General features: G+C 35.2%; 1 protein-coding gene across 1 annotated transcript in view; it reads right to left on the minus strand.

The window, feature by feature from the left end:
- Positions 1 to 13108, minus strand: part of LOC104408229 (RAC-gamma serine/threonine-protein kinase-like) — a gene marked incomplete at its 3' end in the record, with an annotated part of 80373 nt that overhangs the window by 42188 nt on the left and 25077 nt on the right. The window contains exon 2 of the mRNA XM_010017762.1: positions 10825 to 10950. Within this exon, the coding sequence (XP_010016064.1) occupies positions 10825 to 10950 (126 nt within the window). The remainder of the gene's footprint in view (positions 1 to 10824; positions 10951 to 13108) is intronic.

The raw sequence follows: 13108 nt of genomic DNA on the forward strand, positions 1-13108 counted from the left end.
CCAAAAAGTAGTAATTTCAAGACCTTTGTAAGCAAACTATTCCATCCAGCTATAGAGAAAATAATTATTTTTATAGTTGGAATTTTTTCCTAGCATTTAATGTAACTGTTCCTATAATTTAAGCATATTGTTTCTTGCCCTATTGACTAATTTCTCATTTCAGTAGCTATCCCTTTCAGACATTTAAATACTATTTCATCTCTCTTCAGTCTTCTCTAGCCTAAATCAGTTCAACCAATCTAATCTCACAGGTTGTGCTTTCAGATCCAAGATGTTCCTTGTCACACAATTCTAGACATAAAGCAGACTGCCTATTACTCCTCTCACGAGACCACAACACTGGTAATTCAGGCAATGGTTCAATTAAATTGTGTATTAGATTTTACAGTGTATCATACTGCACTAAACATTACATCTGCAAAACACTGACCTATTTAACTCTTTATTCATGAAAGCATATTTAAACATTTTTGTGACATTAAGATTACCTTGTCAAAAGTTTTTTTCCTGCAGCTACCATGGAATAGACACAAACATTGCATCTCATGTTCTGGAATGCTATAACTTGTTCAAAGCTGATCCAGATCAAATGTGCGATCTAAAACAATTCATCAGGCTCACACATCAACCAATAACCAATATGGCAACAGAATTCCGGTTCACTTACAATCTGCTGTAACTTCCTTTTGGTAGAGCTACCACCTACCAGCTGACCCACACCTTTTACCGATGTGGCTGACTATTCATTAGCATAAAACCTTACATTTATTCTTCGTGAATTACATTTTATTTATTCCAGTTAATGTCAACACTTTACAAAAGGCATGTGATATGACATGTACTACTTCACAAGGCATGCTATTCTCTCACAGAAATAAATTATATCAGTTTGATGTATTTTTTCTTCACAAATTTGGGGTCCTGAAACCTCAACTATCATCCACAATTTTACAGAAATGCATTTTAAATATTCTCCAAGGAACTTTGTAAGACCCAGCAAATTTCCAACCACCCTCTCCCCAAGTACCTAAGTACCCTCTCCCTTGCTTTTGCTTTCGCTTTCTTACGCCGTTATTGTTGTTGTTAATTGTACACAAGACGCATACTCATAGCTGACCTTCTGAAATGCAGCTGCATACTGAAAATACATTAAAGCAATTCTTTTTAATATTACTAGCTCATAACAAGCTTAAAGCCTTAGTCCAAGGCATTGATTTGTATATGCGAAAATCTAAACAATCTGGGACACAATTATGTAAGAAATGGCCTCTGTCTCCACAATATAAGGCCACACCAAGTATCATCAGACTTACATGTACTGGAGTATCCCTAATACAGGCATGAAAGAACTGATGTTAGGGTAGTCTTTGTGAGGACACCTTCATTTAAGAACTTCCATGCATACTGCAATTTTTGAATTTGAAATTTGAAAAAGTAAAGAAGAGTGGAAGTGCATATGTATGTCAATATGATTTTTTTTCTGCAGCTTAGCAGAACACCTCAGAAGCTTTACAGACACATGTAAGAAAGACAAATAAAGAAAATATTGCACTACAAAGCTGTATATTTTTTGATTCAAAAGTTGTACATTCAACATATACCTATATATTATGTAAGTCAGACTGCTCAACACTCAGGGGGGTGACATTACATTTAACAAACCTGCATACACTGTGGAGACTCAAAAGAGAAACAGTAGTCCAACCACACTGCTTTTATAAACTCAGGTAGCTCTTGGGTGGGATGAGAAGCATCCTCAACATTTAGAAGAAAAAGCTACAGCAGGATGGACACAGGAAGAGGGAATTTAACACAGAAGCTGGAAATAAAACATGAAGGACAGAAGCAGATGACAGGAACTTGGGAGCATGATGAAGTAGAACTGCTTAGGATACATAACCAGGCTTGTAGCCGAGTAGAAATATTACTTATGAGATCAAAGAAACCCCATCTTCAGGGATATGATTGAAGTCCAAGTTATGAACATGATGATGGTGAGGCTAGGGTTAACAAGCTATTTGTTTTCTTAACTTACTCAGCTGTAGCTCTAAGGTATGTGTTGAGCTACCTTCATAACAGAAGAGACTAGAAGCATTGTCTACTCTTAAGATTATCTCATTTTAGTCCTGACAAAACCATCCTCTCAGCTTTAATCCTATCACACTTCAATCACGTAGGCTGAAATTTTCTTTGCTGGGTGTCTGCCTAAAGCTGCACACTGCTGGAAAATACTACTTTTTGGAGACAAGACTTAAAACTTGGCAAACCAAGACCTTTGATATCCTTTTAGTATTCCTGTGAAAATGTAAGGCATCTGGCCACACTACATGTGGCAGGGATAAGAGTGCAGAGGGAGGAGGGTAAAAAAAAATTATAATAACTATTACTAAAGCATAAAATCATTGAAAACCTACACATTGAAGTATAATCCAGAGGTTACAGCTATCTCCTGCCTCTACACCTGCTAAATGGAAAGCTCTTTCTCCTATATTTATAACGCCTCGTCCTATTCTTCAGGCAATAGTAAAAAGAAGCTACCTTGTTAAGGCAAAATCCAATACAGGAAAATGGCGTACAGCAAGTTATTTACAGAAGAGATGTTGGGAACAAAAGACTAGAGAATGGATTAAGGGAGAAGAGTAGAAATAGGGCAGGAAAAAGACTGGAACCTGTGTGGAAAAGAAAGAATTGGGGTTAGCTAGAACACAGCTAAACTGGAGTAGCTAGTTTAGGAGAAAGTAGGTAAAAAAAGCTGTCAGGGACAGGAAAGTGAGATGACTGTGTTAGGTACAGTCAAACTTGCAGAAAAGGCTATACCAGTTGAAAAGTACATCCTCTCCAGTGCCTGTAATGGAACCAAAGATTTTGAATTTCACCATTTATTTTCTGATTGCAAATACATACAAAAATACTTACATTAAAATGGTATGAATGTAAGCTTGCCAACTCAAGCACACAAAATTGGAACTAACAGAATTAAGCCTGCCTATGTCCAAATGCTATCTATAATATGGTCTTTATCTATACATTTAGTTTACTATATATAGTATAGTAATTAATATATATATTGGCATGTAGATTATGTAAATCTGTAACTAATATATAACTATATTATTGGTACTATCTATATTATTTTTTCAGGCAGTCCTCAAAGTGATAAGGTAATAAAAAATTCATTAGCAATTTAAAATGGCACTGAGAATATAAAAAAAAAAAAATGCCATTCCACTATCACTGAAGGATGCTATTGAAAAAAAATATCTAACAAAACTCAATAAGCTTTTTTTAATATTCTGTTAAAAGCAGATAAAGATTTAATTCCTTTGTGGAAGGTTGAAACTAAGTATGTATTAAATATGTTTGTATCCTTACATTCTGAAGCAAAAGAGTTTCAGAAAGAAGTGGAAGGCTACCTGTCTTTCTCAAGTAGATAAAAGTGACTGAAATCTGCTGATATTTAGTACACCTACATGCTTCATGTGCTGCTGTATACAAATGGTATACAAGATTCCTGTCAGGACTGCAACATAAATAAAAACTTGTTTGTGAATGTCTTTCACCTACAGCTAGTGAAAAAAGAAACAAAAACCCAAAACAAAAAAAGATCTATTAAGATGAATAAGTGCTGTAATACACAGTTACTGCTAATTATCAAAATATTTTTCTACTAATTACATGAAAAAAATGTAGTAGTTTAAGATAGAGAGAATAGTTTGGAAACTACAAAAGAACAGAAGAATGAGTGAAACTGGCTACTGAGAGCTGGCTCTGAACACTCGAGTGATAGTTGGGTCATTACCAAGAGTAGAGAACACTCTACCATAATGTCTTCAAGTTTGCTACTATACATAAACATATGTAATTAAAGGGCTGAATCTCAACTCAAAACAGTTGGAAGTCTAAATTATCATTCAAAAAGATGAGTAAGCCAGTAAACAGACAGACTCAACTTCGTGTTCTTGTATGCTAGCCATCTCCAACTTGGAATTACGTGTTTTAATCCTAAAAGCTTTTTGTCTTGCTGGGATTAAACATCAGTCATGCGAATTTTGTCCTTTAATATTAGAGGGGATGAAAAATCTTGGGGAAGAACACTTGCTCAAAGGAGCAAAAAACAAAATCAGTAACAGAAACTGACAATTTTGTTCCAACAAGTCTGTAGCACTCGTTTGGCCATTCTGGGATCTATACAGAAAATGGAAAAACTGAAATAAAACCAGTATAAAGAAATGGAACAGATGTTTCTCAAGTATTGAACTTCTCTTTTTAAAACAAAATGGAGGAAAAAAAAAGGCAGGTACATAGCAAAGGTTAACTTCCATCTCTGTACCCACAAAAAATCTGACAATTCTAAAATGTTAGACTACCTTTTTCCAATAACTGCTACTATCTAAATTAAGTAGTTATGCTAGTTAAACTCTCCTAAGCAACTCTAACTACAAACTGTATTTCAAAACGTTCTGTTTACTTTACACCATTCTGAACCACAGATGACAAAGTTTGCTTGAAGCTGTAATTACTCTGCAAAGCTGGGAAGCCAATTAGAGGGCCTGAAACCTGCCAGTTCCAAAAAAAAAAAAAAAAAAAAAAAAAAAAAACCAAAAAAAAACCCGCACAGATCATCTGTTCAGATTTTATTAAAAAGTTAAAAGTTTGAATTCTATAACTTTAACCAAATAATCACCAGTGTTCTTTTCCTAAATACATTCATCAAGCATAAAAAAACACACTAATACCATTTTATTATTTCATATATGGAAGCTTTCAACTTCGGCGGAGTTTGTTGATGTGGCTAAAAAAGAATACTAAGCACACAAGCAGCCATATTAAAACTGCACTAAAAAAATGAACAGAAGGTTGCATATCTGAGAAATTATTTCTACTACAGACTGAGGTTTAGCACAAAAGATAACTTCCTGTGATTATCATACAATATAAAACAAATAGTATCAAACCACTGCTTGTATTGTTTAGAATGTATGCACTTTTAAATACACAGAGAAAGTGCTACCTATGTAGAGATATGTGTATCTATCCATGTATCTACCCGTTTGCTTTACAATTTAACCTTGATTTGTTATTCTTCTCTTGGTCTTTTCCTCAAAATATAAAAAAACACTTCCATCCCAACCTTTGCCTCCAGTTGCTACTGCCATTTTTCCTTTCTCATGTCAAACACTGCTACAAATACTTTTTTCCATTACTGCTACTCTGCACTTCAAATCCTCACTTTTCTATGATGGCGGTTTTTGTTAGACAAGTAATAGAGCTCTTACACCGTTTTCATAACATTGAGACAGATACAAGTGCTTTTGCTCATATACATATGAAAAGCCAAGGCTTTTATATATTTGTATGCACACCCACACGCTTAGCTTGGTCCTCTCTCTATTCTCCCATTTGCTTACCGACTCCCTGTTGGAAAACCACTTTTCTGATGCTTCTCAAAATGCTTTCTCCTTTCTCACTACATTTTATCTATGGGGAGTATGACCCTAAAAGAAAAATTTGTCACATGGAGATTCATGTGAACAACTTAACTTCCCTTTCTTTGGTCCCAAGGAATGCAGTTTTCCCCTAAAAATGTCATCCCTACAACTGCTGAACAGATAATTTTTCTCCATTGTCCCTTTGGTCATTTCACTCTTCTCTTTGCATTCCATATGTCTTACCCAGCTCTATCACATCAGATATAGGTAGCTCTTCAGAATGGTCTGTCCCCACAGCCTCCCCTAATCCTTGGTATCACTCTTTATCTGGTATCTTGGTATCACTCTTTATCTGGTACCAAAATGCCACCCATCCTCCTACTGCTCCAATTTCAGTACCACTTCTCAAAAACATTTTTAATTTCTGTTTGCCATACTCGTTCTCTTTTAAATCCTCCTTAAAACACACCTTCAGCATGTCTTTAAAAAACAGGAGGGAGGAAAGGAAGGAGAGAGAAAAGAAAGGAGAAGAGGGTAAAAAACCTAACCTTGACAATGGATTAGTTGTTGATGTGCTGAGACCACTGCCTGTACTACAGGCTGATACTGTCTCATTGTTTTCTCATACTCCCCCCATCTGTTTGCATCCATCTGCTGCCCCTTGTTTTATATTTGGAATTTTAGTATTTTGGAGCAGGGACTGACTTTTTGTTCTGTACGGGTAGAAATCCCACTTCTGTGGGGCTTGGCTCATAACAAGTACTTATACATGCTACAATGATACAGCAACATATATGACTGATAATAATATATATAACAAACATTTAAAAAAAATTTATGTTCCTTGAAGCTGAAAGAGATGATCCTTAATGCTTCATCATGATGGAAAGTCTTCTATTTACAATACTCTAAAAAGTACCGAAGTCTTTTTGTCATTACAACTAGTTTGCCATTTGTCTGCACGTGCAAAGCAGGAGAATGCAAACAGATTTCTGAATTTTACTGTTGAGGTTTGTATGAGGTTTAGTTTGCTTTCACATAAAAATTATACATCCTTCTCTGTCTTTCATGCAAACACCCCAAGACTATTAATGCAAGTGGGTGTATCACGTCAGCATAAAAACTCTCAGACCTGGCTGTAAACTTTGACCTGCCTTGCTCATACCAGGCCCTATTTAGAGACAACTGGAACCACAGCATGCTATACTTGAGTCTATACTTCTAAGACAAATGGCAAAATTTCAACTATACCACCTAGAAATCACTCATAAAGTAATATGAAAGTCTCCTAAAGAAAACTACTGGTCTAGTTTTCCAAAACCCAAAACATTTCCCCATCCAACACAGACAGTAATATTGGTTATACACATTAGAGTTTGGATTTCCATAGATGCATTTGCATATGCAGTATATTACACATAGATTGTCTTTTTTTCCCCATAAGCATTTTAATGAACATTATTCAATTGTACTACTATTATTTTGGAATGAAATCTACACTGTAATTATAAGTATCTACAGTTACATGCTTATCTCTGGGTTGATGTCATCCAGTGTTGTGACAATTAAAAAAACCTGGGACCTTAAACTTAAATCTCATTGAAAAGTTAATTACAGAGCTGCACACAAGGTCCTATCTAATGCCAAAGTACTCTGATGCCTAATTTAACCTCGCTTAAAACATACATATATATTTTCCCACCCATTTCTTTAGAGAGTGTCTTCAGAACTTTTTATAGCCCTAACATCACTCCCCTGAAACCTTTCAATTTTCATGTTTTGAAGATTTTTAATCCTCAAAATAATAAAACCTTGTCTATGGCCCACAGAAAGATTAAGACTAGAATCCTCAATTGCGAATAGCCAAGGTTCATTAATAATCATTTCTGCAGAGGAAATAAAAAACAAAAAATAAATAAAGGTTATAAAAGGTCACCTTTTCACAGTAACTAAAATTCGCCTTTTCTTTTCAAAGACAAGAAAAAGGGTAGCTGTAGCACAGAGTGCTTAGAAAGCACTATCTTTCAAGATAGGAAAGAAATTCCAGGTGACATCATTTTTGGCCAAAGCTCAAAGGCTACTGTGAAAGGATACAGCTCTTCCCAATTATTCCCCACGTAAAGATCAAAATGAAGGCAAAGGGCCAATTCTTCTTCCTCATCCCAAATGTGCTATGTGATTACCTACATACTCACTGCATATGTGAGAAGTATTTTTTATCAGTAAAGCCACAAATGCTCCTTAAATAGAACTGAAGTAGAATTCTTCCCCACTCTGCTTTATTAATGATGATGATCAAAGACTAAAGTGGGTTACACAAAGCAACACCGGACAAGATAAAAACAGTGTTCTGAGGCTATGTTGGTTTGCGGGGGGGTCACTGAGGGTATACATCCTGTCACCCAGAGTACTAGTTTCGTTCCAAAGAAGCATAAGGGAGTTTAAAAAGCCAGATTAATTTTTTTTTTTCCCAGGCCTCTGCCTATACAGATAAATTATACCAGCAGAATCCAGATTTTTAAACTGGTTCTGGCTGCATAAATGCCTTAGCAGAAGCAATTTACATTAACATATTTTATTTTGCAGTTGAAGTGGGCTAGGAATGCACACCCACTCAGTTACCGTGACTCAATCAAGAGTATCTCTTTAAGCTACAATTGCTTGATTACTTGCAACTGCTTGTCTCTACCTGAAAAGAGCTGAACTGATTCTGAACCAGCCAATTCAAGTAAGCTCACATTTCTGAATTTACCTCTGAAAACCAGTATCAACTAGTTTTAAGCTTCTACAGTGAATTTCCCACCATTATAATTACATCACCTTCATTTATCTTTAAAAGATGTATTTATATCTTTAAAGATATATATAGCACTGGAAGCACTATCAGAAGTATTTAAAATAACTTCATTCTCTCTGGTCTTCCTGTCATTCATGACAGAGTAAGCAGATAACACAAGACCAGGGAGAGAGTAATGCTCAGGTGTGGGTCTTTAAAATAATGAGCTTGACAGAGCTGGATATAAAAGTTCTAAACTACAGAACAAGTATCATACAAAGCAGAGCTGTGCAAACTTTCCAGTGTTCAACTCCAACAGTACTACAAAAATAATGCCACAGCCTTGGCCTTTTCTGCTTAAATAACAAGCTGTAAGCAAGAGCCAAAGATGTCTATCATTTGGAAAGCAGAAAGTAGACTGAGACCACACTCTCACTTTACAGATAGCTACAAAGATTACATGAAGATAGGACTGTAAAGACATATCTTTAAGTCCCTGCCAACCTAATCAAGATGGTATTAACAGTGATCTCACACTCCATCTGCCTGGCTAGTAATTTATGAAAAATGTACTTCACTATTACAGGAAAAATATGTTGCACTGCTTGTGGCCACAAACCTACTGCAGCAGCTCAGGAACTCTTGGATCAGAGGCTGTGCAACCAGTTCTTGATATTTACCAGGTACTGCCCATGAGACCTGATTCATTCATACAGCGATTTTGTTTGCCCTACTCATGACCTCATCTTCAGACAGATAAAATATATGACAAAAACTTACAGTCCCTTGCAATTTAGAGTGCAAAATCATACTGGTTTATTTTTCATCCTGTGCATTCTACATAGGTACTTCACTTACCTTCATAGGATTCTTTTTTTTGAGTGAAAAATCTCCCTATTCTTGCACCTGATGAGCAATCATTTCTGTTTAAATTACTCCTTTTCCTGCCAGAAAACCTCATCTTGCTTACAAGAACTGTATTTCTTCAATTAATATTACATGACTGTTCCTTTAGCTTACATTTCCTAAGAATCAGACCTATGGGACTTGCTAGCTGCAGAAAGGATTTTTTTGTTTGTTCAGTTGGGTTGAGGAGGGGGTGGGTAATGGTGGTGATGGTGTCAAAGTGGAAAACAATATGAATCCTCCAATTTCCATCAAGGCAAAGTTCAGGGGCAGCATTTTAATACCAGAATTACATAAAATGACTTCTGGGTATCAAAATAACAACAATGACAAAACAAACAAACACACACACCAGTATCAACACACTGGAATTAATTGCTAACTATGCATTTCTTCACTTAGCAGAACTACCATTTGGATCATCTTCCTAGATGCTGCAGCAAAGAAATACATGATATGCAACAAAGAACATGGTAAAGCAGGACGAAAAAACACTATTGTAGTTCTACAGTAGTTCTTTCTGCTGCACATTGGGGAAAAGGTATCTAGGAAAACACTAACTGCAGTAAATGAGTATATTAGGATATTCAGAGCAATAACTAAGGAGTTACAACCTATGACCTAGTCAACTCCTACTCATATGAGCAACCTAAAGATATCACTGATTTTATGCTGAATAGCAAAAAAGGCAAAATGAACACCTATTATTATAAGAAGACTTGCATGTTCAACATCATTTGCAAGACTTCTGTCACAATCAGAATTGCAGTTTTCCTCCTCTAGTTGTTGGAGAAGAGATGGTCTTGGAGCATGAGATTATTTTCTTACCAAATAAAATACACAAATTACTTTGTATACCCCTCTATAAAACTAAACACCCCTATTTATTATACTGCAGTACGTTAATGCAATTTTGAAAGAGACCAGGCAAATCTTCCAGTGTTCCTTTGAAAGTTTCTAGCTGTAATACCCACAACTCATATACAGGAAGATTTTTTGCACTGTTATACTTCCTCCCCTTTTATCATTCCCCTTTATATTTTCATTTCTATTCAGAAACACTCTTCCACCAATCCCACTTTGCCAGATCAAAAAAAGCCTACAGATTTATCTTTTAGAAACATTCTTGGAAAACAAGAAATCAAAATGTCTTCACTTTATCCAACAGATACACACTTTGTAGCTTTGCTAATATATGCAAATTGTCTGATTGCTTGAAATTACTGATTAACCAGGCTGGAGAGCTGATTACCTGATTATCCAAGAGAAAAATAATTTAGCATGATTTTGTGTCATTTGACAGTCTAGATAATTTTCTAATTAATTTGAGTTTTCAAGTGAATTCAGAGATACTACTGAAAAAGAGAAAAGAGGTCAATGATCAGAATAAAAGTAAGCTTTCCAGGAATTTTCTTCTTACTATACTAATGTGCCAAATGTTATTGTTAGTTACAGACACTTCAGACACACACACACACAAAAAAATGAGAACTCAGACTTCCAAAAATACTCAAAAAAACAACCCAAAGTAAAATCTTCAATGCTCTGGTAAAGATATCTTGTAGAGCTGGACATAAGATTAGTGGTGCACTAGTCTGACACATGGCATCAAACTTGCAGTGTTACCAATATATTCTGAACTACACATGAAGCAATATGTAGCAGATATTTTGTCAATATGCTAAGAGAATAATAAATACTGGAAATACGTACTTGCCACTGAAAAGTTGTTGAGTGGATATGGCAGATCCACATCCTGGGGCTTCTCCTTATAGCCTATGAAAGAGCCATCTGTCTTTAGCAGGAAATATCTTGGCCGCCAGTTTTTTATATATTCTCCTAAAGGAGAAAAAAAAAGTTCATTAATACTGTAGAAAAAAACCCCACTTTGATATTAAAAAACATAACATATTATCAGTGTCTAACATTAATTACACCAAAATCTTTTCAGGCATTTTCAATTTACAGAAATCTTAACTCCCTACAAAATGGAATTGCAGTGGTTAGCCTGGACTATACAATGTCTCTGGAATAAGAAGCTAGAAGTACTGTACAGTAATATTCTGTAATTTTAAATTTTATCACACTATACTCTTCAAAATCTTACATCTTTACACCTATAAACACTTTGAAATTTGCTGCAGGCAAAAATAAGCACTATAGTTTGATTTTTAATAGCAAAATGAAATCTAAACTACAACAAGGTAGAACATTTATCCTGATGAGCCAAAGCAAAACTCATTAATTTCCTCAAATCATACACTAAACAAATACAAGAAAATTTTGGTAAGTAGGAGAACCTACACAAAATATACTTAATATATCTGAAAGAAAAAGGAATAAAAAAGAAAAGGCGAATCCAATTACCTTCTGAGAGGTAAGTCCCCCAACAAACCCACCACCTCCACCTTACACCTACCCCAGTCTGAGCAGAAGATTCTGAAAGCCATGAAATATTCGGGCAGAAACATACAGAACAGATCAGTAAAGATACAACAGATTAATTAATGCCACTTATTTGCTACTTAAGGGTGAAAAAAAATCTCTTTAGTAGCATTATACTTTACAATGCCACAACAAAATCTCAGCAACAACTTCATCTATATAGTGCAATTACTCACTTAAGTACATGTGTTCATATCTGTCCAACTTTTCCCGTCTTTGATTTCCATCGACTATGCAGAGTAAATAACATATGCATACGTACTTACTAAGTCTTTACATAAGCCACAGTTTCATCATTATACAATTAAACATGTTAAGTAAAAAAATGTATTAACAACGCAGAATTTCCAACCGTGCCGAGGACTTCTCATCATTTGCAAAATGCTTAGAAAAGACCACTCCAGCACCCTGTTAGCTGTAGCTACATAGCTTGTATACAATTCAAAGGTCACAAACAAGTTTACATCCGACACGAAGATTACCCCGTTAAAGGCTAATCTAAAAATTCATTAATCTCATCTTTACCTTTCTTCCATGAGAGCAATCAACTAATTAATACTGAAGTTCAACATGGGAATTGCTAATATGGCCTAGCTGAACTTGATCACAAGCGGTAAAGATTTTAACACTGCCCATGGGTTACAAATCTAACTAAAGCCATTTACATTTCCGATTTCCAACATGTATTTAAGCAGAGAAGTGGCACAGAGAGTAGGAGAAGAGGAAAAAGAAAAATTAACACCAGGTTATTTGTGATGACATGTGCCTCTTGCCCCTCAGAAGCAAAACTCTTCCTATCTAGTCCTGCTTCTAGATAGCAGGGTATCATCTTGATTTTTTTTTTTTAAAAATCTATTCATGTAAGTAGAAAAAAAATTGAAAAAGTCATGTTACTTAATTTGATCTCAAAATTAACAGAGCAAATACAGCACTAGTTACATTTGTATTGACTCAGAGCTGTCTATCTCAGTTCTCTGGTGCTAGTTTAGCTAGGAACACCCCTACTGACACTGCCAACCTGAACTGATTTCACAATGGGAAATCCCAGCCAATGTAAGAGCAAACAATAAAAAAAACAAAACAAAACAAAAAAACCCACACACAACAAACAAGCACAAAAACCAGGTATGAGAGTTTCCAGTTGGAGAAGAAATACAAGTGCAGTATGGGAAAATAAATATGTAACTTTAATACCAACAAGAGTGAAAAGACATATAATCATTACATGAAAAAGAAAAGACATTTTTTGAATTAAGTTTGCTGAATACTTGAAAATGAAATAATCATAGGCTTAAGTAAAGGTATGACTCATATTTAAGAATGTTTAAAAAATGCCCTATGGCAAATTTGCTGAAATCTGCATGAACTCAGAAGTTGAAGCCAAAACAAAACCTTATGTATCAGATCACCCAATGTAAGTTTTAAAAATATTAATATCCTTGTTGCTATCTTAAACAGACCATAAAGAGACTCTTCTGTACAATTCTAATAAATTATATCTTACTTAGTTGCAACAGTAAGTGATTGTTACTAGAGAAAGTGCGTGTCACTA

Source organism: Nestor notabilis, unplaced genomic scaffold (assembly GCF_000696875.1).
Source record: "Nestor notabilis isolate BGI_N333 unplaced genomic scaffold, ASM69687v1 scaffold15337, whole genome shotgun sequence".
NCBI lineage: Eukaryota > Metazoa > Chordata > Aves > Psittaciformes > Psittacidae > Nestor > Nestor notabilis.